This window comes from Apus apus, chromosome 5 (genome assembly GCF_020740795.1).
Source record: "Apus apus isolate bApuApu2 chromosome 5, bApuApu2.pri.cur, whole genome shotgun sequence".
In the NCBI taxonomy this organism is placed as follows: domain Eukaryota; kingdom Metazoa; phylum Chordata; class Aves; order Apodiformes; family Apodidae; genus Apus; species Apus apus.
Genome location: NC_067286.1, coordinates 39,379,652 through 39,407,274, shown reverse-complemented (window position 1 = coordinate 39,407,274; position 27,623 = coordinate 39,379,652). Strand labels below are relative to the sequence as shown.

At 40.0% G+C, this 27,623-nt stretch overlaps 1 protein-coding gene across 2 annotated transcripts in view; it reads left to right on the top strand.

Annotated features, from left to right (window-relative positions):
- Positions 1 to 9,121: 9,121 nt before the first annotated feature.
- Positions 9,122 to 27,623, top strand: part of SNX6 (sorting nexin 6) — a 28,157-nt gene continuing 9,655 nt past the window's right edge. Inside the window, exons 1-12 of one of the 2 annotated variants that reach the window (XM_051621478.1) lie at positions 9,122 to 9,189; positions 9,338 to 9,385; positions 13,948 to 14,052; positions 14,890 to 15,000; positions 16,572 to 16,693; positions 18,646 to 18,769; positions 20,535 to 20,630; positions 22,078 to 22,183; positions 23,974 to 24,049; positions 25,303 to 25,342; positions 26,454 to 26,540; positions 27,456 to 27,615. In XM_051621478.1, coding sequence (XP_051477438.1) covers positions 9,184 to 9,189; positions 9,338 to 9,385; positions 13,948 to 14,052; positions 14,890 to 15,000; positions 16,572 to 16,693; positions 18,646 to 18,769; positions 20,535 to 20,630; positions 22,078 to 22,183; positions 23,974 to 24,049; positions 25,303 to 25,342; positions 26,454 to 26,540; positions 27,456 to 27,615 — 1,081 coding nt within the window. In that variant the 5' untranslated portion in view covers positions 9,122 to 9,183. Of the gene's footprint in view, positions 9,190 to 9,334; positions 9,386 to 13,947; positions 14,053 to 14,889; positions 15,001 to 16,571; positions 16,694 to 18,645; positions 18,770 to 20,534; positions 20,631 to 22,077; positions 22,184 to 23,973; positions 24,050 to 25,302; positions 25,343 to 26,453; positions 26,541 to 27,455; positions 27,616 to 27,623 lie in introns of both variants that reach the window. The other variant, XM_051621479.1, reaches the window with a different exon arrangement.

The window sequence follows — 27,623 nt, the reverse complement described above, 5'->3', positions numbered from 1 at the left end:
TGGGGTGTTTGATGGAGCAGAAATTAATGTACATTCCAACACAGAGTAGTCACAATTAAGCCAAAGTCTTAGCTGTCGGTGCCTCAGAGCTGATTTTATGACTGTATGACTGGGAGACAGGATTACATGAAGTCCAGAGCTAAGAAAGGCCAGCCCAGACTAGAGTGGGAATCCGTTGTCAGGACGCATTTCTGGAACTCCTCAGTCTTCAGTGCTACATTTGGGTGATTACACAGAGGTGTAAAATAAGAAATACAGCAAAGAACTCTTTTTCTATGAGATAGGAAAGGCAAAATTTAAGCTAAAATTTCATTTGCACTGGGCATTTACACTGGTGCCTACCTTTGTCCTAAAGCACTGATTCTTTGGGTGGGGAGATTTCAAAGTGCAAATTCCAAGAATAGCATTTCCTTAAATGGTGGAAAACGAGCTGCAGTTCAGGTCTGGTAAATCTGAAGGTTTTGTTCAGCCAGTTAGTCATAGCTGCCTCCTCAAGTGAGAAATAACAAAAGGATTTTTTTTGAGAAGGTAGGACTAGAGCAAAATATAATGATCTGAAACTCTCTGGGTCCTTTGTGGTTTATAATAGAAGCAGAGGCAAAAGATTTCCTGTTGTAGAGTATTATCAAATGACTAGAGCCAATAAATTGTACATAATGATCCGGAGTTCATGTGATCAGCAAAGCTCCATTGACTTTAATGGAAGAACATTGATTTGCACTAGCAAAAGAGCTGAGTGGAAAGTGGTGCATTCATGACTGTCTTGCTCATATGGGTAATCTTCCTGAGATAATTGTAAAAAATAAAGATTATTAAAGCTCTGTGTTTCTTTTATAGTTTCATTTTGCAGGTCCTTATACTTTCAGTGCCAAAGCTGTCTTTAACAGCCCTTGTGCACAAAATGCAAGGAACCAACTCCAGAGGAGGGTCTGTATTAATTGCTTTTTTCCCCTGGTTTGGATAAGGATGCCTCACCAGTCCCCAAGGCACAACTCCCTGCTGCACTCCTGCTAAGTATTTCCCTGTGAACTTGAGCCACAGGGGCAGGGAGCAAATGGGGAGGCCTGAGAGCCCAGCAGAAATGAACAGCACACTGAACACCCTGCCTTCTGCATGGAGTCAAACACTGCCCTGACAGAGTAATTTTTGGTACTCACGTCATTCCATGTATCATCAGGATTTTACTCTACATGTCACGGTTGCTGGGATGATTGCAGATAGATCTGAACACGGCACTTAGGATAACACAGCTGACCTTCACAAACCTAAACTAATGTTCTGGATTTGTTTTTGTACCATAGGAACGAGAGCTTGATCCCAGCAGGAGAACTGGAAGCATTTCCTAGGGTGGTTCCCAGTGCTCAGTTTCCACTTGCAGAGCCACCCATGTGGCCCAGTATTCCCCTTGGTCATATGTAAAACTCTCAGTGAAGCTGGGTCACCTGTTCACCATCAGATCCATCCACTCAGATGCAAAAATCCAAAACTCTAAGGCACAGGTGTGGAAAAAGATAAAAAACAAAGTACTGATGCTTTCCCTTCCTCCCTCTACCATATATTGACCAGCTAGGACAAAAAGCATCCATACTACTGCTCAGTTGTTTTCTTAATTGATCCTGGACCTGTTCATGAACACTTATAAGTAGCTCTCTTTCTGACCACATGCAGTACAGGTCAGTGTCTTGAATACCAAATGCTTCAGGTCCCCACATTGCAACACAAGGCTTGTTTGCTCTCAAATACAAAATCACAGTTCTAATCTCTGCCTACGAAGATATAACCTCTCATAGTATCATATTATTTCTGCCTTGACCGTGGGACTCAATAAACTCAATAAAGTGCTAATGGAGATCCAAATGCTATTCCATTAGCTTTCATTCCAGATTATGGCCTGGCTTATTTGACATCATAATGTTGTGCTGGCTAGAGGCTGAAGGACAAGTGCTTTTGTTATCTGTAGCCAGGCATGCTTTGTGCAGACCTCTGCAGTGATGCAAGCTATTCCAGCTGAATTTGTGCTGAGACAAGCTCTGCCCAATGGATGTCCTGTCCATCAGTGAAAACCACCACACCACTCTAAAAAAAACATAGCAGGGAACCACATGAAGTTTTCCTGATGTACCCACTGGGTTTCACAGCAGGGTGCTTTATTGTGATGCACCTGTGGGGTCAATGTTGCTGAAGTGCAGGTGGAAATCATCCACTAGTAATGCCCCGAGAGGTTCTCTGATTGATTTAAGCTGATCTAAAACTGCATTGCTGCTGAAAAGTGAGATGCTACCTTTCATACTCTCCCTCTGTTCCTATTGTGCTGGCTCAAGTGAGCCAGTTGGAAACTGATCCTGAGAGAAATGCAGGTAAATTGGATCAGCTCCCTCATCTGCCCCAGAGGGAGCCCCGGGCCAGCAGAGGAGTAGGGGCAGAGCAGGAGGCATGATTCCCCCTCCAGCAGCAGCACGGCCTTTGATGGGTTTAATCCAGACAGCATTCTATGGTTGTTTCACATTCAGCATTGCCAGATCCAGAGATGGTGTGATGAACCAGGCAGAACTGGCTTGTTTGGAAGCATGGGCTGCAGCTCAAATGCTGGTGGTCACACTGTTGGAATCAGTTATTCAGAGCAGCTATTACAATTGCCCTGCACATCTTGGATGTCTTGCAGTGTCTCAGGACATGTTAACTCAAAAGCAGAGAGCAGGAAGTAAAACTGCAGTGAAGCCTGACAGTGAGTGCTTTGTGCAGCTGCGTCTTAACCCATGCCTCTCACTACAACTGGCTATCCAACACAAAAATACCAAGCATCTGCATCTCTGTAGCTGTTAAGTCAGGAAAGGAGAACCTTGAGGATGATATGTTTGGCCAGCCCATGTCTATGTGGCACAATTTATTAATTTTTTCTGACTATCCCTCAAGTCAACTCAGTTGTAAGGTCTCTGGCTCTGAAAATGTTATATAGAAAGGAAAAAAATTGGTTGCAGAATACAATTAATTTATTTATGTTGGACCACTGTGCAAGCAGGCATTTGAGACTATGAATGAAACATAAGCTGTGTCTTAAGATGGCTGCTCCTATGTAGCTGTGCTGTAATATGAGTGTCAAAACAGATTCACCTGGACATGGAAGCAGTTTTGGTTTTGAGTCAGACGTGTTTCAAGAGCTGCCCCTGGCCATTAAATAATGCCTCAGCTCATTTTTTTTTAATGCTGGTTGATGGCATCTATTAATCTCAGCTTTTTCTCTGGTAAACATATATTAGAAATAATGTGTTGTGTGGTTGTTTTTTGGTGGTTTTTAGGTGTTTGTTCATTTGTGGTGTTTGTTTGTTTGTTTTTGTGTTTTTTTCTTGGCTTATCTTTGATCATTTTGAATGAGACCCTTTTGGTCAGAAGTCTTTAGGAAGCTCACCTGATATATGTAGGAAGAACAAGGACACCTGGTTATTGTTGGGCAAGCTTGTGAACATTGCTCCAAGCAGACCAGGTTAGTGGTCATCACATTCTCTCATGCTGCAAGTGATGTTCTAATACTACTTTGCATTCATGCAACGTGCTAGGAGACATCTCAGATTTTCAGGGGATTTTCAGAGTGTGCCTACCTGCCAGACATGAAAGAGGGCAACAATACAATTCAAGTGAGCAAGAAGACAGTAAAGAGCATGTTAGGATAAAAAAAAAAGTGTTAGCAGAAGTGGAAATAAGGTATCAGAGAGCAAAAGACAAATAATAATGACTAATAGTCCCCAACAATAGGTTTCTACTGAATTAGGCAGAAAGTGTCCTTCAGTCTGTTCTGGCAAAATAAGCAGCATTGTGCAGTCCTTCCTGGTCCCCATTATTGTACCAGTGACAAGACATGACAAGAGCTGCTTTGTCTGCTCTGCCTGGTGCAGCCCTGCTGGGGCAGAGCTGGCCTTTGAGGAATGACGTGGATGAGGTCAGTGTTAGCAAATCTGTTTTTTATCCCTCTTGGTCACACTTTCATCAACAAGGCCTTATTTATACTGAGGTTTTTTTTCTGAATCTATTTTACTATTCATTAGACCTGACAGGAACCATCAGTGCCAGCCCTAGTGTAAATGGCCTTCTGGTATTTTTACCTCAGGCTTGTCTGACACGAAAAGAGTAATAAAACTGCTTTGGAGAAGTCTCTCATAATGCTCTTGCCATTACAGCTACTGATTGATAGAGTTAAGACTCTGCTGTGAGGCTGATATCCCAGAGCATTCCTATTGCCCTCCACAACCGAGGGATTAAACCAGGCAACAATAAAATTAAAAACCTGAGAAGCAACATGGGAAAAGAATCTCCCTGGCTTCAGCTGTGATGTCAACAAAAAGGTTTTTCTGTTATAACAATAGATTCTGTTACGATAATTAAAAGAAAAATAATTGTGCCAGTACTTGGTGGAAATAAAACCCTTAGAGTGGAGAAAAGGTGAGGCCAGAAATTCTGGCTTTTTTCTTACAGACATACCTATTAAGAATTGGGAAGAGTGAGACAAAAGGATTCCCTCAGAATATTCTCTGAGCTGCTCCATGTTTCAGCTGGTTTTAAAAAGAAGAAGGGACAGGAGTTGGAGGAAAAGAGACAAGTTCAATAGCTTTAATTCCACAGTAGGCAGATTAAATGCTGCTCAGCCTGTGATTTTATTTATAAACATTTCTTTGCATTCCTGTGTGCCAGGGAAGGAAAGAGCTTCTTTATAGGATCTTTCCTAGACAATCCTATGGGATCTATGGGAAATGCAGTCTCCCTGAACACACACATTTACAATAAAGTATTTGCATAGAGCTGTGATTGCCTACAATCTGTTACAGAAATAGGATGATTAGGTTAATAACAGTATGCAATCCAAAGAAGGAAAAAACTCCTCAAATGGTTCAAAGCTCAGAATAAGTGATTTATACCTCCCTTTACAGCTTCTTGGCATTAGTTCATAGCACTGGTGAAAAAGCGAGGCTTTAGATAGTTTGAGTTTCTCCATCGGTGTCTCTGTAGATGAGCATTAAGTCATTCATGGCAGACAAAGACTGAATGTGTCTATAATGCCATGTAAATGAATTTTAAAAGGGCAGAAAGAAAAAATCTTTTTCTTTCCTAGGAAAGAAGTGTGCTGAATTGCATTACAATGTATATGCATACGTATAGTCAGCATCTGGCACAAGGAGGCCAGGATTTTTAAAACTGCAGAGTGAGCCTTTTCAGGGTCTCTGCAGTCTGAATAGAAACCCACACATCCTTATTATTTGCATATGGCCCCATTATGCATTGGAATTCACAGAAGTAAATTCCACACTGAGAAACAGATTACTTGGTGGTAGTTTTTTTTCTGATTGTAATTATTATTCTTCATAGTGTCTAGAAGTTGCTAGGCACGTACTGTATCAAGCTGTATTTTGCTTTCTTCTCTAGATTATACATTTTCCTCCCTTTCTGTTATTTTAATCCTTACAGCTCACACCATCTTTGTATTCCTAAAGGAATATGGTCAGTTGGATGGCCATTTTTTGCTGTAAAGTAATCTGTTTCTGTAACAGGTAAAAAGCCACTATTGCTAACTGAGCTTTTTTATACTGGTTTTATAATAAGATTTGAAGCCTTTTTCCCCTTCAGCCTTAGTCTTCTGAAAACATTACACTTAAAAGCTCTAGCTTTCCACAGCAATAAATGGTAAATATTGATTAATCTTTTTTCAATTTAATTTTCTGCTTGGAATATAGCTTTAATCATATGGTTCCTTAATAAAGTTTCAATTGGCAGCAGTAAAGAAAATGTAAATGAAATATGTAACGGAATAAAATACTTTCATCTCAAAGGTGAAACGACAGGAGGAATCAATCTGGCACTGAGACACAGGAAAGCTGGTCCTGAAGACCAGAAGTTTGTATGATGTTCTATTTGAGCTCCTCATGAACAACACATGAGGCTGTTTGAAGGAAACTGAGAGTAATGAAGTTTAGTGAAGGAAGTCAAGAGGATTCTCAAAACAGAAAACTGCATGAAGAATAGTTGCTCACACTTTAAAAATATATATATATCAGCAGAACTACAGTACCTGCATACATCAAACCCTTGCATTCATTGAATCACTCCACGATTATTCACACAGCACAGGCAGTACTATATGACATGATGCCAAGGGGGGGGGAAACCTTTACATCTCTGCAGTGATTCCCAGAAAAAAAGCCAAATTTCTTAAGCGGTGTGGCTTCTAGATTTCCAGAGAAACACCCAAACACAAAGGAAACGTTACTGGTTGGGTAACCTCGGCCAAAAGCCTTCCTAAAAATGTGTATATAGCACCATCTACTGACATTAGGAGTCTTTGTAGGGGAATGTTTTTAAAAAATCTGATGACATACAACAGTGCAGCAGTTTCCCCCTAATTAGAGTAGAATCGATCCCTTTTTCTACTTAGGGCTCTGTAAACTCGCATAATGGTGATCCTGGCACCAGAATTTTAGCAGCTAGAAATGAGACCTAAACACAGCGGCCTAAAAGAAAAAATGAGTGGGGAAAGGGAGGAAAAGGCAAAAAAAATAGTAGCTGAGTGAGTCAAGCATGTCCTGGAGCAAAAGTGAGATATTGTTGGTAAAGGGAATAATTTCTCAAGATGTCATTTGAGAGCTCAAAGACTTTGCTTCCTTTATGGCTTCAGACTCCTGCATCCTGCTCTGGGCCATCCATACACCTTATCAGGTCAATGCAACTCAGCTGTCAGAGCACTTTTCCTTTCCTTTACCCTGTGTAATTCCTCTGCTGGTGAGACAGGCTGATTGAAGTCAAGGGCTCTCTGCAGCCCAGAGCTGGTGTAAAGTAGACAGGTATGTGGAGCAGGAGGCGAGGAGGGTGATGGTACCACAGAGCTGCTGGATTGCCTCTGTTACAACCTGTAATACCACTCTTGCTGGATTATATTTAGTACATTGACCTGGTTTATGGTTGTTGTGTAGACAGAGGAGAGTATGCAAACAGCCAAGATGGAAATTCCTTAAGCAGGGTGAGCTCAGCTGTCAAAGGAAACCGAATGTGATCCTACAGCCTCAGAGCAGGCTTGTTAAACTGAGTCTTGGCAAAAGACCACGGAGAAGGGGTACTGCTCTTCTCCCACTCACTAGCTGGGATGTCCCCATGGCATGTATGATGAGCCTCAGCCACTGAAGCAGAAGGAGCACACAGCAGTGTTGCTCTGCCAGCGGGGAGGGGCACGGAGACAAAAGTAGGGCAGGAAATGGAGCTGGGATAGGTTGATCAAGGCAGGACAAAAGATTATTATCATGGACAGTACTGCTGCTTAACAGTTTTGGCACCTTTTGAGCCACCATATTGCTGTTTTTTTTCTTAAAATATGTCCCTTGTGAGCCTCTGTGCCATAAAAAATATAACCTCATTTTTTTGTAGGTGCATCTGAGATGGTCATCCTGTCAGGTTTGTGCCAGTCAGATGGACTACTTAGCTGCCCCCTGGAAGAGGGAATTGTCTCTTTATTACTTGTCAAGTCTTTTCTCAACTCTTTGACTTGGGTTCTTCAGTCCTACAAAAATATATTAACAATAAATAACACAAAATTTTAAAAAAGTAAAAGCTCATTCTGACACTGATTTTAGTTTTTCCAGAAAAACAGATGTTTGCTAGGGGGAGTGGTACTGTGGTACAGAGCCCAGACTGCGCACAGGACAGGGTGCCCGCACATGCAGGTGAACCCCCAGAAATCAGTTTCCTGTGTAACTTTGTTACACGGCACAGCAAGGTTGATGTTTAAACAGAGGTCACGTACTTTTAGTATCTTGTAAAATAAAAATATTTGAAAATATTTTTAAAGTGAAGTAAGAAGTAAAAATACATCTCTTGACCTGAGTAGGAAGCCATTATGTTACACATACATGTATCAAGACAGAAACAGACTGCACACAGGAAAGGTGTATAAAGAACAACTTTTACAATTATTTACAAAATGCATATTCAAAGGCCTCTTTCTGCAGCTGTGCTAAGAACAATTTCCAAGAAACAATTTCCATTTCCGAATCCCAAAGCACGTTTCCAAGCAGTACAGAGCTCAGAAAGGTTTCTCTTCACCTATCTCAAAACTGCACGAGCGGCATTTCTCAAGAGGTCGTTTCCCAGCCGACTTAGCCCCGTCTAACTCCGTGATGCCACTGAGCAAGCAGAGCTGCCGCCCCTCCGTGCTCGCGTCAGCGGGGGCACCGCCGGGCTAGGGAGCTGGCTGAGACGGGAGCCAGTGACGCTGCAGGGTTCATTAGCAGCTGGGTCACCGCTCTCCTCTGTCCGACCGTCGGCCCGCGGCCGCGCTGGTGTCCGCACCTGCCCCCATCTCTCAGCAGCGTCACACACCGACATCGGCTCACGCTGATCGCAAAACCCCACCCTGAGGCTGTTTCTTGGCTGTCCCAGCTCTGATCCTAGCTCAGAAGAAACGCAGTCTTGGGCACGGGCTCCCGCCCCCCCGAGCTGTTCCTCAGTCTAGACTGCGGATGCCGGTCTTCTCCACCGGTGTTAGACAAAGAGGCACCCAAGGGCTTCTCTCCCTCGTCCGGACGCAGCAAGGCAGCCATCAGTCTCAGCTGCAGAAGTGCCCATGACCCAAAGCCAGGTCGCCAGCCGCCCCAGCTGCCGCCGGGCACAGCTGCTGCGGTGCGCCTTGCGCACACCCGCGTGAACACGCGTGTCCGAGGGCGGGTGCTGCGGGGCGGGGCAGGCAGCACGGGAGCGCTGGGCTACGAACAGAGGTCCGGGAAGGCAGCAGGCCAGTCCCGCCCGCTCCCGCGCACCGCCTCAGCTTCTGCGCACTTGCTCTCGGCGCGCCGAGCCTTTCGCGCTCCGCGCACACCAACCGCGCCGCTCCCGCCACGCACGCACGCACGCACAGCCACACCCGCCACGAAGCGCGGCTGCCCTGGGACACGGAGCCCCGGTGCCTGCCGGGCCCCCCCCCCCCGCAGGCCCCCGCAGCTCCCCCGTCCCGCACCCCTCCCGCGCGCCGCCGCCGAGCACGCGCCGCCGGGCGGGAGGCGGGCCGGGCTCGGCGCGCGCGGCCGCCGCTCCTCGCGGTCGGCGCCGCTCGCGCTCGCCCCCGCCCCGCGCGCCGCAGCCCCGCCCCGCGCGCCGCCGGTCTCCGGGCGGGCTGGGGGGCAGGGCCGGCGGGCGCGAGCGCGGCGAGCAGCCATGATGGTGGGTGCCGGGGCGGGCGCGGTGCGGGGCGGGCGGGCCGGGGCGGCCGGGTCGCTAACCTGTGCGCTTTGTCTCCCCCCCACCCCTCCTGCCGGGCCCCTCCGCGTCCTGCCGGGCCGCGCCGCCGCGTCCTCTTCGCCGCCAGCAGGAAGGCTCGGACGACGGCCCAGATTTCCTCTCGGAGGAGGACCGAGGTGTAAGTGCCGCGGGGAGGCACCGGGGACCCCGGCGCCCGCGGGGGAGGGCGCGGGGAGGGCAGGGCTCGCCCCCTTCCTCGGGGGGCCCTCCGGCTCGGGCCCGCCGGGTGGGCACCGGGAGGGGCGGCAGGTGCCGGGGGGCGACGGGCAGTGAGGGTCTGGGGGCTTGTTGGTGCGGAAGCAGCACCGTCTCCCTCTGAAACCAGACTGTGTCTGCGCGTGTTTAGCCTTCAGGTTTTCATTGCTCTGTCTACCAAGTTTCGGAAGGGCAGTTTCCATCCTTTTTGTTGGAATAGCTTGTGAGGGCGTTGTGCGTGTTGCTGGAGATTCATGTTCTCTCCCTGCGTCCTTCCCGGCTCGGATGCGGGCCCCCCCGCCGCGCACGCCCGGGTCGGGCGGTGGTCCCGGCCCGCTTGAGCAGCCGTGCGGGGAGCCCCGGCCTCCAGCTGCCATCCCGAGCCCGGGCCCGGGGAGCAGTCCTGCCCGCCCCTCTCTCGGGGGCCCTAGAGGCTCTCCCGTAGATAACAATGAGACATTCACACATTGCAGGCACATGCTGCAGAATAAACTCTTTATTGGAAAGAAGTTCTGTTGTTGGGACAGGATGTCGCAATTATGTTTCTTACCGAGAAAACCCTTTTCTCTGCCCTGCTGTTTCTGGCCTTCTTTTTTCATCTGACTCCTGCATCCATCTTTCTTTAACTTGCCTGCCTCACTTAAGCAACAAATCAGCTAATCCAGTATAACTTATTCAGACTGATTACTCCTGTTGGTTAGTATCTTGAGAAAAGACTGACTTTGAGGAGCCTCATGAGTTTTTCTGAGATTGCTTTGGCTGCTGCTGGTTGCTAAAGTGGCTACATCCAGTATATTACTAAAAAAAATATCTGAAAACCACTGTGTTGGTATACCTTTTTATGATGCATGCCAAGCTCACTTGTCAGAGATAACATTAAGTACCAAGTGGTTTTTGATTATGCATGTGGTAGGAGATTGGTGCATTTAATGTTCCAGTTTATGACCACAAGTTAAAAAAATAATTCTAATACTGTATTAGGCCAATCCTGGCCACTGTAGAGGTTTTGCCTTTAATTATACAGCTGCTTGAGTAAGGATACTGTGTAAAAAAAAAGATGGTGGAAATTGTTGTCCTTTTGAGTATCTTCTGAACAAGGACTGAAGAAATTGTTAATTATGAAGTTGTATTTTTCGTGCATTGTCCCTGGTATTTAGGAACAGACATTGAAGTGCACAGTTGTCTTTATCTGAAGATGCAGGTAGAACATAACAATGCAGATCTGATCCGGTGTGAAATTTGTTTGTTAGTTTTCCCTCTAAGGCTACAGGTTGTCAGAGTTCACAAGGTAATTTAAAAGCCTTAAGAAATCTCTTAGCAGGCTTGTTTGTGCGGTTGGACAACTTGCATCATCAGTTGGCCAAGTGCAGTCCTTTTTTTTTCCCTTCCCCATCTTCATCCAGCACTGAAGGAATTAAACAAGAACACTGTCCTTCTCCTTTCCCCATTTTTTTTAAAGTTTCTTATTTTCAGTCACACTGGGGTTTTAATTTTTTCACTGCTGTGTAAATCCCTGGGGTTAGAACACAGGTTGTTATCTGCATTATTTTGATTGTGATAAGAAAATCTAGTCAAAAGCAATACTGTTGGTCTGTTCATTAATGAACTTGCTGTGCTTTAACCTTCAAAACTATAAGCTAGTTGTTTTCTTTTTTCTTTCTTTTTTTTTTAATATTAGTAGCAGTAGTGAAACTAAGTGGCTTTTCCTAAAGTGTTTCCCTTGCACTGATTTGTCATCTTCCTCTGTTTGCAATTAAAAAAAATTAGTAGGTGAAACCTTTACTTGAAAGCGTGGATGGCAACTTCTGGTTGGAGTAACTGAGCTTTAGGTTTGAAAATCAGTACTCTTTCCTCTCTCAAATTCAGATATTGCAATGACAACTGTACTTCTAACTCTTCAGAATCATACTGGTCAGCTACACTTGTGTTAATGTCACATGGGTGTGACAGGATGACAAGAAAGCTGGAAATTATGCTGATGCCACATGGAACGGTAATTCTCAAATACTTGCATTGTACCACGTGGAGCCTTTTCAGGAGAATTGTAAAACACAGCACTGAGGATCGTCTTTGAGAAAGTAGCAGTGGGTGGTCTGTAGAAGCAGTTTATAAATAGTCTGTGTAAAATGAACTGGCAGGAATTGCTTTTCTGAATCTCACTTAGGAAGATACAATTGAGTTTGCTTGGAGTAACTGAGTTCCTGTTGCTACTTTTTTTTTTTTTGCTGTCTCTAGTGTAAACAATACTTCTTTGAAAGGTAGTATAGTATTGCTCTGCTAGTACTGTCTTGTATGTTTTATATCTATATAAACTTTAGCCAGCTTGGCTAATGCTTGTGTCTGCTCATTTAGGGGAAATGAGCTATCCCTTAGAACATCTGCTTGAAACTTTATACTGTGATGACATTTTGTAATCTTTTGTTGTTGGAGCATGTATCTAAGCATAAAATTACTGTGCTATGTTGTATGGATTAGACTGGGGGGGTAGGAGGGTAAGATACAAAGAGACTGTATCCCACTTCAGTTTTTTTCCAGAATGTAAGGTATCTTCTTTTCAGTTTTCATCCAAATCAGACTTCTCATCCAAATCAGCTTCTGCAGCATTTTATTTTTTAATTTTCTACTCCCTTCGTGACTAGAAAACCATCCACTGGTGATAGTTCTCTTATGGAAGTGGTGATAAGGAGATTGCATTACTGTGAATTAAATTCACAGACAATATCACCACACAATTTAAGCAATATGGACCATTGTATCACATGAATACTTTTAAAGTCCTTCAAATTTCTGATTGTCTTTGACACCTTTCATAAATGCTTCATTACCATTGCAGATGAAAACGTTCCCTGTTGGCAGTCAGGCTACACATCATAATTTAACATATGATTAAGCTCTTCAAAACTGTTACAAACTTAACTCAGTGTAAATCAAACAAATAGTCCTTTACAGTTGTATGCCATGAGTGAAGCTGTCATGTTTAGGGGCTTCTTAAATTTCCTCAACACAGAGGAGTGTTTTGCTTTTGGAGTTGGGAATAGCGCATCGAACCAGGGTGAGCTGCACTGGGGGCTGCACACACTCTGATGGCAAACTGAAGCGGATTCTATGCCTAATCTTCACAGTTTGAATTGTACCACTTTTTTAAAAAAAGGAGAGGAAAAAAGCATTTTAGTAAACATTTATGTGATGCTTGAAAGACTATAAAAATGCCATTTGGATAATCCAGAATATTTGCTGAGTTTACTCTGTTTGCTGATGTGTTCTAGGGGACTGTAGAAAAGCAAGCAGTACCCCAGACAGTGTAACTACGGAGAACTTTTTCACAAGCTGAAAAATGTGGTGTCATGACATAAGGCAGACATTGGTATATCATAATGTATTTTTATTTCCTAAATTAGATGTTAAGCACATTGGAAACTCAGTAGGAGTTAGGAGATTCTGCCTCTGAGAAGTGATCCATAATGGATCATTGCGTGACGACATGCCTTTGTGTGAGGCAGTGACCCCCTAAACCTTGGGAAAACAAAAGAAAAAGTGATGCCCGAGTCAAATCTGTGAATATGTTACTGTGGGGTGATTTTAATGATTTCCAGCTTTGCTGTAAGGAAAAGCTATTGCTATTTGTGTAACAGGCATTGAACTGTGATATTTTGCTAGCCCAGCGGAATATGCTAGACTGCATGATTTTGGTTTACTTCATCTTAAAATGAGTGTGTTAGTCTGGTTGCTGCTATGTAAGTTGCCTGTGCATTGAAGTTAATAAGAAAACTAGAGTGGGAGCTTACCACTATGATTTAAGTTAACTGGTGGAAAATGAGATGTGCCAGTTAATGCTTCTCTCTTGTGCTTTTCCAGTGACTTACAGTGTTACCTTCAAAATCTGCTTATGTGTAATCTTTGTACTGTGTGTTGCTGATACTTATTTATACTTGAATGCAGACTTCAGAATGCAGTCATGAAAAATTTTCGATTCTGAATGTGTGTTGATTGCTATGATGAAATAAATATTCAAGGGACAAATTGATTTAGAACAAGGGTGCAAGGGTGAGAGGACCTGAATTTCCAATTGGGTTCTGGATGAGATTAGTTTCACCCAGTACTGTTTAAGTCTTTGGTCTGGTTACAGCCGGACATTGCAGTGCTCAGATAATCTTCCAATTTTCCTGTATTTGATCATTGTCTCATTCTCTTCTCTGTGTGACTTTGGAATTATTTTGTGAGAGAGTTTTCTTATGGGGAAAAAAAAAAAAAGTGTATTCCTTTCAGTTTTGCAATTTTTCATGCTGATTTTGAAGAAACTACAAAATTTGGATTTGGTTTTTTGTTTTGTTGTCTTGTTGGTTTGTTTTTTTGTTGTTGTTGGTTTTTAAGGATGTTGTTCAGCATTGCAGGGTAAGGGTTCTTCTCAAGGGAATAATAAGAGAAATACAGTAAAATTAATACATTTTTAAAAATATATAAGCTAAATAGATTTTCTTTTTTTAGCTTAGAGCAATAAATGTAGATCTCCAGACTGATGCTGCTCTGCAAGTGGATATCTCGGATGCACTCAGTGAGAGGGACAAAGTTAAATTCACTGTCCATACAAAGGTAAAAGCCTGCATTTGTATACTGAACATTTTCTTGATTATGTAAAAAATAAAGTTTTTTTAAACTGTTTGTTGAAAGTGTAACATAATCCAAAGGAACTGAGAAAGTAGCATTGTCTCATGGTTAAGGGACTGGTAGCTGCAGTGCTTAAGAAAAAGTTGGCTAAAAAGAGGGTAAAAAACTGTTAAGAAGAAAAGTGATGTTCTGGTTTTTGTACTCATACATTGTCTTGCCATTCCCATGCTTATTAATTGGCTTATTTGCAGGTAGAATCTTTAATATACATCAATATTTTTCAGTATAGTTTTTTTATTTTCCATGGTTTCAGATTCTAAAAATGTATTTAATAATGGAGTTACATTAATTAATAATTTTTAGTTACTGCTTGTTTATAGCTTTTCTTTTTTCTAGATATGCATTTTTATTGACTGCAAAATCACAGAATAGTTGAGGTTGAACAAAAATTTCTGAAGATTATTTAATCAGATATCCTCCCTCTCTGCCACCATTAAGTTGGGGTGAACCCGAGTGCATTGCTCAGGTCTTGTCCATTTGGGTTTTTATTGTTTCCAAGGGTGGAGACTCCACAACCTTTTTGAGCAAGCCGTTCTAATCGACTGGGGTACTAATTAGGACGGGTAATTATTACTGTACTAACCTTTTTCTTGTCAAATCCTTACTTGGATGATTGGATTATTTTTACAGGGGTATTTTTGTTGGTTTTCATATAATAATGAAAGACACAGTGGTTTTATTTTTTTGGTGTGTGGGCGTTCTGTTGGTTTTGTTTGTTGTTTTTTCTTTTTTCGTAATTCCTTCCCCTTCTTCCCTTTCTAGAGTTCCTTACCAAATTTCAAACAAAATGAATTTTCTGTTGTCCGGCAACATGAGGAATTTATCTGGCTTCATGATTCTTTTGTTGAGAATGAGGACTATGCTGGCTATATCGTAAGTGTTACAGTTCTTTTGGTTTCTGCGTGCTGTTTTCCATAGACTGGATCAGAAGTACTTGTGGCTGCTTTCACATGCAATGGAAGCAGCAGATACTCCTAAGCATACGCCTTCCAAGATCAGGTGTTCCAATACTTCATTTTGTGCAATTACAAAAAAGTAGTGGTTGAAGCAAGGTTGGAGGGTAGTTACTGTGGTAGTCATGAATTCTTGCCTTTCGCTCATCATGAGTGAGTAGTTTAATCTGTATCCAAGTGTATTTTTAGTCCACTGTGTTAAAAGTGTGGGAGATAGGTGAACTGTATAACTTGGTGGTATTGTTTTTTGCAAGTTAATGTTTAACTTGGTTACAAGTTTCATGTTGCTTTTGTTTTAGCTGCAATGGCAGAGTGCAGTAACTGAGCTCTAGCAATCAGACTTTTTTTCATTATGAAGATCAGAATTACTTTGTCATATCTGTAGGAGACGAAAAAAAACAACCAATGCAAATACCCTCTAGAATGACAGAGGAACCTTAATACACAATTTAATCACTTTTTGAAGTTTATTTCAGGCCTCTGGGGAACAGAAGTCCCAAAATAGTCACCTTATGATACTGCCTGTTAAAAATGGGTGCTGCTGTTCATACTTTAATTACAAATAGAAATATTTGTCATCTTGATATGAAAGTTAGGTATTCAGTTTGTGTTTGGAGATGCCTTCTGATTCAGAAGGTAAACATATAATGTACCCACTAGTCAATTAAAAAGATGATGAATATGATCTGTGATGTGTCATACCATTCTTCAGTCTTTTTTTGAGTCAGAAAAGCTATTTGAAGTGATTAGACCTTCAGTGTGATAATAACTAGTTTCAGACACTTGACTGAGTAGATACTGGATTGTTCTTTTTTTCTTTAATGTATTAGTGTAATGGGCAAATACTGGTGAACTAAAATCTAAGCGTAGTTCAGCTTTATTCTGTGTCCCTTTACTAATAGCAATTCATGATGAGTTTGACTGGTGTTTTCTCTTTCAGTGTTAATATACTATATTACAAGATTACCTAGAGATTTTTTTACTGTGTTGAAATAACAAAGTGCAGGTGAATCTTTAATGTTAAGAGTGCTGCAAGATAGATTTAGTACCTGAAAACAATATAGAATGTGATGTTTTGGTTTACAGTTTTGGGGAGTTATAAATTGATAGTATGAAAACAACTGTGGAATTCTTTTTTTTTTCTTTATACAAGAAACAATCCATACCAAATAAGCTAAACCAAAACTAATTATAAAATAGTGATTTCAAGTTTTAATTCACTGTATTGGGAAAGCTATGTATTATTTGGTTTCTGTTGTAATTAAACTACTGAAGCCATTAGTTAATCCTTTAGTAATCTTAAGGACACTGGGCCAAAATTGGTATAATTCAGCATGTCTAACTCATGAACAAGAGACTTTCTCCTGTAATGAATGGTGAAAGAGAGAAGCCCTATATTGAAAAGCTGCAGACAGTCTATAGTTATGTACTGAATGGATGTTGTTTGACTGAGAAGATGAGCAGTTTAAAAAAAGTTGGATTCAATTCCAGATTCCACCAGCACCACCCAGGCCTGACTTTGATGCCTCAAGGGAGAAGTTGCAGAAACTTGGAGAAGGGGAAGGATCAATGACTAAAGAAGAATTCACCAAGATGAAACAAGAACTGGAGGCGTATGTAGACTTGATTACTACTTTTTTTTTTTATCCCTCAACTTTTAAAGCTGTTTGCTGTCCCATGTTTCTGATTTCACTGTAGTGGTTCTCTGTGAGATAGAGGCTTGAGAATCCAGTTACTACATAACCAGGGTTATCTTCATGATCATGATCAGAGCCATTAGGAAAATTGTAGAAATAATTTCATTAAAGATCTTCTGAAGCAGGAAAAAACAGCTTGTTCTTGAGCATTCTTTTATGAGGAAAAATATAGTTAGACGCTTTTCTTCACGGAACACCTGCAAAGGGAGGAGGTAACCTCTGTCTTTTTTGTTCTGGTGTTCCAGAATTTATAAGCATAATAGAACTTTAAGGTTTAAACATGTAGTGGTTGAACTAGGGATTTTTGCCTGTGGTTGGGTTCTGTAAGCAGAGATGCAAACAGAGATGCCAGCCTTCTGTTCACCAAGAAATAGATCGCTAAAAGATCCTTTTTTTTTGACCCTTTTTTTTTTTTTTTTTTTTGCACAAGGAGAATATACTTCCTGAAAATAGTATTTTCCCTTACTGTGAATTTAATGCGTATTGAAATATCTACTCTATGGCCTTTTGTTCCATATTGAGTGAAGTTTCTCCTTGCTTCATCCACTTTTTGTATCATCCATTCACTTCTTTGATCTTTTTCCTGTCATTGGTTTCAGTTTTCAAGTGTATATTTAAGCTGCCTCTAGATTGCTTCTATCAAGAGCTCTGAATTGACAAGAAAAATACATAGAACTCTTAGAACTGCTTCTTTCTTTTCAAGCTCCAGCTGCTGTGAGCGAATGTCTTAAAAAGCTCTGTATTAGCGTTACATACAACATAATTTATAGCAGAGTAGATATACACTTCATATGCAGAAAACTGGAAATTAGCAAAACACTATAGATTTTAAAGGATCTGTGGTTTTCCAGCGGCCCTGATCATGATTCTCTTGTGGTCTGGTTAGGGGTTGGATAACACAGAAAACTTTGGGTTTCTTCTACTGCCACCTCCATCCTCTGCATCCTCCTTTTTTGTCTTCACTGAATGACTACTACTCTCACTGAGATCAAACATCTCCCAACACTGGCCCTGCTGGTTTGCTGGTATGTAAATCTTAACCTCCTTGCACATAGTGGAAGCAAAAGTGTTGATTATAATTTCACTGTCTGACCTCAGAATGGGGAAGAGTCCCTTCCTCATTTCTAGACAAGTTACAGCTTATTGAGTTTGCAAAGCAAAGTGAATTCTAGCAAATTTGTATTGATAAGAATGCCTTCTCTTAATTGAATCACAAATGAATATTTGCTTTAAAGTTGAGTTGGCTGAACTGGGCAATGCAGTTTTTATTGTTGTTTTTTTTTTGGTACCTACCAAATGCAGCACTTTCACTTTTAGAACCACTATGAAGCAAAACATCCACATAAGCTTCAGCCCCAAAAGGCTGGGTGCTTTGACGTGGAATAAAAGGCTGCTATCTAAAGAGCTAACAGAACTACATGAACATTTAAATAATAAGTAAGGAGGGTGCAAATAGGCAAGGGGATGGAGATGGGGAGGAAGGAATTTGCACATCAGCTACATAGTGCCTAGTGACTGTAGTCTGTATATCAATTTCCTGATTTTTGAGGAGTTGGGAAAAGAACAGTTAAATGAGGCTACAACTTCAGCAAACAGGTCTGTGTTAGCTAGCCTTAAAAATTAGAATGTATTTGTTGAGTCTTCATTAAAAGTCTCTCTGTAATGTTCTAGCGCTTCAAATTTCCCCCTAATATTAACATTGTACCCTTTATTTATTTATATACCAAATATCAGAGTAATAACCTCTACTATATCAGCTTACAGCTTTTTATCCTTACTGAGAATCTCTTAAAGCTGCTCACTAGGTTTGTCTTAAACTTAATTGCTTCTTGTGAAATACTTATGTCTGTCTTGTTTCTTGTTTTCAGTGAATATTTGGCAATATTCAAGAAGACAGTTGCAATGCATGAAGTCTTTTTGTGTCGCGTGGCAGCACATCCTATTTTGAGAAAGGATTTAAATTTCCATGTATTCTTGGAGTATAATCAGGATGTGAGTATTGAAAACTGAACCGCTGGCAAGCGAAAACAAGATGTACTTTTATGGTAGAATGGAAAATTGATTAAGAGTGCTTTACCTCCTGGAGTAAATTGCATCAATTTCTTCACACCAGACATATTTGTATTGTAAAAGTTAGAAATTAATTTAGCCTGTAGGAGTTCATTTTGCTACCACCTGGGGAATGAAATGCACTATATGCTCTAGCCTTAGAATAAAAAAATATTAATGGGAATCTGATATGTTTTGGATTTAAAGGATTAGCTTTTGCTGATGATTTCACATGATGTTATACTTGTCCACCCTTCAAATGTTGAGTTTTTTTGCAGGGAAGGATGATGCAACACAGGCAGAATGCTCATTTTTAGGATTTGGAACCATGATTTAAATTCAGTTGCTAACAATGCTAGAGAGGTTTTCTAATGAAATGTTCAAGTAAAGCCTTTTTGTTCCTAATGTAGGTGAAAATTTAATGGGTTATTTTCGAGATACTGCATTAGTGTGGCTGTCCACGTGTTTCATACTGAGTTGCTGTCTAATTTTGAGTTAACGGAGAGGTCTTTCTGGATTCATAGTGACTCTTTGATGTTGGAGTTAGTGGTTGCTCATAATCTGCTAACAGTTTTTAGTTGCTTTTTAAAATTGCAGAAATTGGCATTGAATGTTGAAGAAATCATCACAAATCTTGGCTCAATTGAGTACGTGCTTAACTTCAAAATATGTTACAGTGGAGCCTCTTGTTGCTTGATGTAGTAATGTTTACTGATCAGAAACTCAGTTTACCTAAATTGGGCAAATGTAGATGGACAGGGAAAGCGTGAGGAGGCTGAAACCAGTGTTATCTTCACTGCAGTAGGAGGTAAATGCATCTGTAATTTCTGAAACTTGAAGATTTGCCATTCTACACTTAAAAGAGCAAAGCCTGGTTATATTAGATGAACTCAACAGCTATACTGTGAGTGGTAGTGGAAACATACACCTTAACCTTTGGTGCTATCTGTAGGTGCTAGAATATTGCTGTTTTTTTAAAATTTATTTACTGGAATACTATTTTAGGTGATAAAGAACAGTCTAGGAAATTAGGTAGTGTGTCAGTCTGTGTGCATGATGACCTGTCCCCAATAATGCAGAGTATAAGACTAGGCAGAGAGCGGACAACTGTTTTAGGAGTAGCAAGTTGTGGTTTGTAGGTTTTTTGTTTCTTTGTTTTGGGGGTGTGTGGTTTGTATAAAACCAAAAAAAAGGCCTACAAAGATTATTAGGGCTATGAAGATGATTAGGGGACTAGAACATCTCTCTTATGAGGAAAGGCTAAGGAACTTGGATTTTTGTAGTCTGGAGAAGAGAAGACTGAGGGGGAATCAATATCAATGCTTATAAATACTTGAAGGGTGGGTGTCAGGAGGATGGGGCCAGTCTTTTTCTGTGGTGCCCAGTGACAGGACAAAAGGTAATGGGCACAAACTTGAATATAGGAAGTTCCATCTAAACATGAGAAGGAACTTCTTTACTTTGAGAGTGGCAGAGCCTGGGAACAGGCTGCCCAGAGCAGTTGTGGAGCCTCCATCTCTGGAGACATTCAAAACCCGTCTGGATGCCATCCTGTGCAGCCTGCTGTAGGTGAATCTGCTCTGGCAGGGAAGTGGGACTAGATGATGTCCAGAGGTTGCTTCCAGCCCCTAACATATTGTGATTGTGTGAAAAAGCTTGTATTGCCTCCAGAAAATGAACTGACTTGATCAATGAATTTATTTTTCAGTTGAGTGTTCGTGGGAAAAATAAGAAGGAGAAACTTGAAGACTTCTTTAAAAATATGGTTAAATCAGCAGATGGTGTCATTGTTTCGGGAGTAAAGGTGAGTCCTGCTTAACATATCAAGATTTAAAGTGTATTAACATTCTCGTCCCCTTTTTTTTAATGAAGCAGAATTTTATTTCACTACAAAGAAGGGATTTTTGTAGTGATGTCTAACGTAAGAATTAGAGGCAGAGCATGGGAAGGAACCTGTGAGCCTGGATGCAAGATAACTGAGAACTATCTGATTGCACCTGTGAAAGAGGCCTTTCAGTACTCTTCTCCCTATTTTATAGTGTTAAGCATTTTTTAAATCCATAGATAATTGATAATCTGCTTTTTGTTCTGGCCTGTCGTTTTATATAGTGGGAAGGTGCACAAGCTTTGACAACTCCTGCAGCTCAGAAGTTATTAACACAGTGTGAATTTTACCAGCCTTCCAGCATCCTCCTACTGTTTCAAAGCTAAGAATCATAGAATCATAGAACTATTCAGGTTGGAAAGGACCCTTGGGATCACTGATCCACCAACACCACATCCAAATGACCCTTAAACACATCCAGGGATGGTGACTCAACCACCTCCCTGGGCAACCTATTCCAGTGTCTAAACACTCTTTCTGTGAATTTTTTTTTCCTAATGTCCAGTCTAAACCACCCCTATTGCAGCTTAAGCCATTTCCTCGCTGCTTTTCCCAGTAGACGCAAGAATGTAACCAAGACAAAAAAATAAGAATCTTAATGAAAATTCCATTTAATTTCAACTTTTCCAAAAGTTGAAAGATTGATTTTATAACAAGCAGAAGTTTTGCAGAAGATTATTTTGCTCTCCTTCCTCTAACTTTGCAAGCAAGTTAGAGGAGCTAAAGTCTGGAGTTTTGAAGCTGCTGGAAAGTGGGGATAACCATGGATTAATTATGACTTGGAGAAAAATATGAAGTCCAAATGACCAGCAGTTTCATAAGCACATTGTTCAAAGCCCATGTTGTAGGCTATTCCATGGTATTGCGCATCTGTGCTACTTCAGAGGTTTTTTAAAATAAACCAAATATCTCAAATTTAATACAGAAAATATTAAAATTCACCTACATTTTCCAGCTTGAAAGAAATCTGTCATCAAGATCAGCATTCCTGAGCTAGGAGTTAATACAGTCTCTGCTGTGAATGCAGCATTTGTGCAACTGGGCGTGTTTGTTGGCCCCTCCCCTTTTTTAGGTAGATGTTCTTTTATTAAGTGCATTAATTCTGTTTTTTCTGTCACCACAGTGGTAGTTAGCAGTGAAATGATTACCTTCACTTCAGGTTTATTTGTCTAGACCTGTAAGGCGCTTGTTAAAAATCCTTAAAACTTTGGATCATGATAAATGAAGAAATGACCTTGCTTGAATGGTGTTTTAGGAAATAAAAATACATTGTGTTTCATGTTAGAGCAACAGCAACATATGCAAATTTACTCTGAAATAGCTCTGAGTGAAATCCTGTTCTTTAAATTATTCTTGGTTTTTGTAGGATGTGGATGACTTCTTTGAACATGAAAGAACATTCCTTGTAGAATATCACAACCGAGTCAAAGATGCCTCTGCCAAATCTGATAGAATGACAAGATCTCATAAAAGTGAGTTATTTTTCCAGGGTGTAAATAGTACTAGTTAAAGCGTATGGAAGTATGTAGAAATAATTCTTAGTTTTCTTTTTGCATGTGAAAAGTGAATAAATTTCTCCAAGCATAGGCTTTCATTAGTCTAAAGAAGTTTAGTTTGACTTTCATAGTTTAGCCTTTGCTGTAATAGACTAGATGGGGTAAGAACAGCCTGATGTGACACTGAAGTTGTCGTGTTCTTCATGCTGTCCCTCTGAAGAGAGGCTACATAATAATACTTCTTTGGTTCTTAGTCTTTAAGGTGGAAGGTGGGTAATACAGAAGTATGATTTTACTCCTAATGAAGCTGCTCTTGATTGGATGAACTTGCATTCATCAGAGTGCAATTTCTTGGCATGCTAGGCATTTTGTTACCTTGCTGAGCAGCAAACTCCTATTTGGGCCATTAGTTCTAGACCGGGAAGTCAGGTTTCCATTCTTCAGCCTTTTAGAATGAAAACTGGAGTGTGTACATTTAGAGGCTTGGTTTGCAGGACCCTCCATGGGTAAGGATTCTAAGGTGGATGTTGAATGAGACATTAAACCAAGAATTTACTGACCTCTTCAGATGGTTCTCTTGCTGTTGCATGAAACCTGAGTCTTTTGTAGCCTTAGTATCTATGCTAGCAGATGGGGAGAGTCAGCTACTGCTTAAGGAAGCACTAAAGGACCCTGTGTCTTCATTCATTTCCCACCTGAAGTGGTTTCTGGCATTTTGTTTGCTTTTTAAAAGGAACACTGAACTTCATTCATGGTAGCTAGGTCCAAAAACTAAGTAGTGAGAGCACCTTTCACCAGGAAAATTGTTAAGAATGAGATTTTGGAGCATCTGATGGGAAAGCATTGATCAAACTGGTGACAAAACTTCTCTGGTTTTCAGGCTCAGATCACCTTGGATGTTTACTGACAGGTTTTACCAAACTGTGAATCAAGGCAAATGGCACCTTTTGAAATTCTGGCTAAAAGAGTAGAGCAATGACTTGGGAAGTCTGTTTTGGAAGTAGGCAGTCTGTAGTTCATGGATAAATTTATGATCAACAGAAAGCTGCAGGGCTTGCAAAGATACTGACTTTCTATTTACAGCAGAAAATCTATTTTTATGTTTAAGTGAGAGGAGTAGAAAGGGAGGTTAATGGCTTCCTAATACCATTATTCACTGTAACCACCTGCATGGATTGCCTTGGGGTATATGAAGTAATGAATTGGGTGGAAGGTGACCCACTCAAGCTGTTAAAACAAGGTTGTGTTATTTAAAAAAACAAAAAAAAATCTACTTAAATGCATATAAAATTCAGAAATAGCAAGGAAAATATATTTTCCTGTTCAGTGCTTGGATCTGTTAGCATCTTCATCATTGATTGAGTTTATACTAAAAGCTCTTTAAAAAAGCCGTCTGTGCAAAGATTTGATTTTTATGATTACTGTCTAGCAATACCTCACTCATCAAATCAGGCAGCCTTCTTTACAAACTCTGCTTCTAATGTTGTTGTTTAAAATGCTTTAACAATAATGCTACTTCAAGCAACGATCAGTGGTTGATGAGGTGAGGTTTTCCTGAAAATCAGGTGTGCACTGAAGAAGATGCTCTGCATATAGTGGTTTATTGTGTGAAGTTACACTTCATAATAAGGGACATGATTGAAATTTCATTTCTGTTTTTCTGTTAAAGCATCTTCCTTTCAGAAAAACACCCACTTTTGAAGAGAGGAACTTAGAAATTTTCAGAAGAATGAAATAGTAAACCAAGATCTTTTTTGTTCTTCTAGATGTGGCAGATGACTATAACAGAATTGGTTCTTCATTATATGCATTAGGAACACAGGACTCCACAGATATATGCAAGTAAGATATTAATAATAATTTATGCGAGAATTTGACTCTTAATGGAGACCTGCTGAGTTAAGTAGCTTTCTTGTTATGAGAAAAACAGATTTTATTATAGTTGTATTGGAGAGATTTTCTTCTCAAGTATTTTGTTTCTACTAAAGCAGGCTGCTTTAGTATTTGTCTGGAAAAAAAATGCTGTTTTCTGTAATTTGTAGAAAATTACACTGAGGTGGAAAAGTCCTCGTAAAATAAGAAAAAACTCCACCTCTTCACAATTTTTTTGAAGTGTTTTAAGTGCTTTGACATGTGCAGCAAGAACAGGTCTCAGTGTGAGTATACTGATTTTTCTGGGTGTTCCCTCTAATATCATCCTGAAAAATAGTTTTGCTGTTCTGGCAATTTTACTGCCTTTAGGAAAAGAAAGGAGTCTACAAAGATCCCTAAAATTTTGAAAGTAGTAGACGGTCTGTATCCAGATGTTTCTCCTTCAGTTTTTCAATGCTTTGTCTGAATATGAAGTTTGCTTCATCTAAAAGTGAAACTTAGTTAACTAGCTTCAAGATGTTGATGCTTGTGAGCATGTACTCTTATTAGACTTAGTGGGATGACAGATAGGAGATGAGTATGAAAGTTAACTTTTTAAAATTAATTTACCTGAATTACAGTGAAATACTTCCAAATGTGGTTATAGCTTACATGTTGATTACTTTGATTATAGTATTGAGATTTTATGGAGTCTGTTAGGATCTGTCAGGAATTATATCTGTCTTCTAAGTAGTGTGAATTGGCTGTAATTCAGTCTGCTTTTACACTGAACCCTTGTATTGTCTCCTGTGCTGAAAATGTGCCATGTTGTTGCCTAGCCTCCCTGAATTTCAAGTAGGACATGTGTCATGTTTACTGTGTGAAGAAAAGTACAGTAAAATTTGAGTGAAGGACACTTGATAATAACACAGGACCATTAACCAGGGTGGTAGTGTTTGGGGTTTAATTTGCAGAAGCATAAAGAATACTGTAGGAACTGTACAATTATTCTGTATAAAAAAACATCTGTCCATTGTACTTTGTCCCTTACCTTTTCTGAAGTACAGTTCCCAGATATTTGAAGTGCTACAATTTGAAACAATTATGTTCTGAGTTCTCGGAAGTACAGTTCTAGTCAGTGCCTTTACAGCCTTTAATGTCAGACACAGATTATTTTTTGAGTTCTAGAAAGTAATTAGACTGTTCAAATTAGTGTTGTAATATAAGCTGTTTCCTTTGTGCAGGTTTTTTCTGAAGGTATCAGAGTTATTTGACAAAACAAGGGTATGTACTATGCAAATTTTTAGATATGTTCTTTGTGTACATCCTGAAAGTGGCAGGACATCCTGTGTCAATTAGACGTTAATATGAATATGTAGATGTTTTATGGATGCTTCCATTTGAAGCATTTAAGCAGTTAATAAAAAGGCATAACATTTCAGTTATATATTTTGTAAAATGATTGATCCTTAGGAGTCTTCAGTCTCCTAGACATTTCTAGGCAGTCTTCCTGTATTCTGTGTAATACACTAGTAAAGTTGCTGTTCCACTAAAATGCTCAGGGGCCTTCCAGACTTGATACTGGGTGTCACAGAACTTGTTACAGGAAAAAGAAGTGGAGTCCTTAATTGAGAAAATGGCAGCAGTGCTGCTTTTTTCTGGAGTCAAGAAACTATCACTGCTTCTAACCAGATTTTAAAATATCTTGTCTCTGTTACCATATTTACTTGGCTCGGTAGAGCAGAAAATATATGCAGTGTGTCAGGAAAACTTTTGAATTAAAAATGTGTACATTTCTGAAACACAGGCAGTTGTAGTTGCATAATTTAATTTTCTTTAAAGTACTTACTTAACAGAATTACTTGCTTTGACCTAAAATGTTGCCTTTTATATTATTTTAAATTAAGATTTTTAAAAGCACTTGCAGACTCTTTCTAAAATCATACATGTCCATTTTAAATACAAGCAAATAAGTTCATAGGTATTTTGGGCCATGCAATGCATGCAATTACACAACTAGTCTGCAAAGTTGCCTTAAAAATTTTTTTCCTTTGGTCTCAAAACCAACAAAACTTCTGTGCAACTCTTAAGTTTTTGTTTCTGTGCTGTTTTTCTAGTATATAATGCATATAACAAATTTGAAGAAAGCATTGTTTAAAATATATAGTCGTCAATTACTGCTTGCACAGTAGGTTATTGATTACATTTTAATATAAAATCCTAGTAGTCTTTCTCACAGCATTTTAAAGTACTGTGTCACAAATACCTGATACTAGTTTTTGAAAAAAAACAGTGTCATGTTCTGTTGTATGTTTTACATTGTATTTGCATCCTACAAGTGAATACCCAAAATGCAGATGTTTTTAAATTTATGGTTTACTTACTCTTTTTCCAGAAAATAGAGGCCCGGGTATCTGCTGATGAAGATCTTAAGCTTTCTGATCTTCTGAAATATTATCTAAGGGAGTCTCAAGCTGCTAAGGTGAATTGATGTTTTTTTTGTGAAGTGAAATGATGTTTTGTTTAAAAAAAAAAAAAAAAAAAAAAAAGGGATCATCTTGCAAAGCACATAGTAGTTAGTTAGGTTAAAATGCTGCCACCTCTAGCAGGCAGTTTCTCCCACAACTATATAACCTTTTTATCTGTTGTATATAAGGAGTAACCATGTAGTTGCTGACTGTGGGACTGAATATTTTGGACTGTGTGATCCATTTATCAAGGCCAGATCATACAGTATAATTAAAAACTGGAAGAGCTGCTGGTGAATTGTTCATGTGTTTGCTGCTTGTAGACTGCCAGCAAATATAATTTTTTTGTTAATGATAAAAATGGATACTCCAGATGATCTGCAAGTGCTGATACAAAAACATGTGGGCCAAATTTGATATTTTGTACCTACAGAAGATGTCATTCTTAGTGTTCCTTGATGTAAGATGATTAAGTAATGTGACAAAAGGATGAAGCATTTGACAGAAAATATCAGTAGTTAGAAGATCACAGCAGTAACTGTTACACAAAAATTGCTATTGCTGTTTCTTGGGCCCTGTAGTTCAGTAATGTCCTCAGAATGTAGTTTGTTTCTTATCTAAGAAGCTGTGAAATTTCCCACGTGTGCCTGTTCTTAGGCTTTTTGGAGTATCATCTAAGCCACCTGGTGCTAACCTCTGTCAGACAAGATGCAGACCAAACAATACTAAATTACGTGTCTAATTCAGTATGGACATTCCTGTATTTTGCAGGGTGATAAAGTGAATGGAAATAAAGTTATAAGAACTGACGTACAGCAAGAAAGGCCAAAATTAATCTGACATTTTTTTCTTTTTAATACTTGTCATATTCTAAAATACTTGGGTAGAGTCTTGTAAACTCTATACAGTCTTTATACTTCTTGTTATAGGATCTCCTGTATAGAAGATCTAGGTCACTAGTGGATTATGAAAATGCTAATAAGGCATTGGATAAAGCAAGAGCAAAAAATAAAGATGTGCTGCAAGCTGAAACTACTCAGCAAATATGCTGTCAGAAGTTTGAGAAAATATCTGAATCAGCAAAACAAGGTATTTGG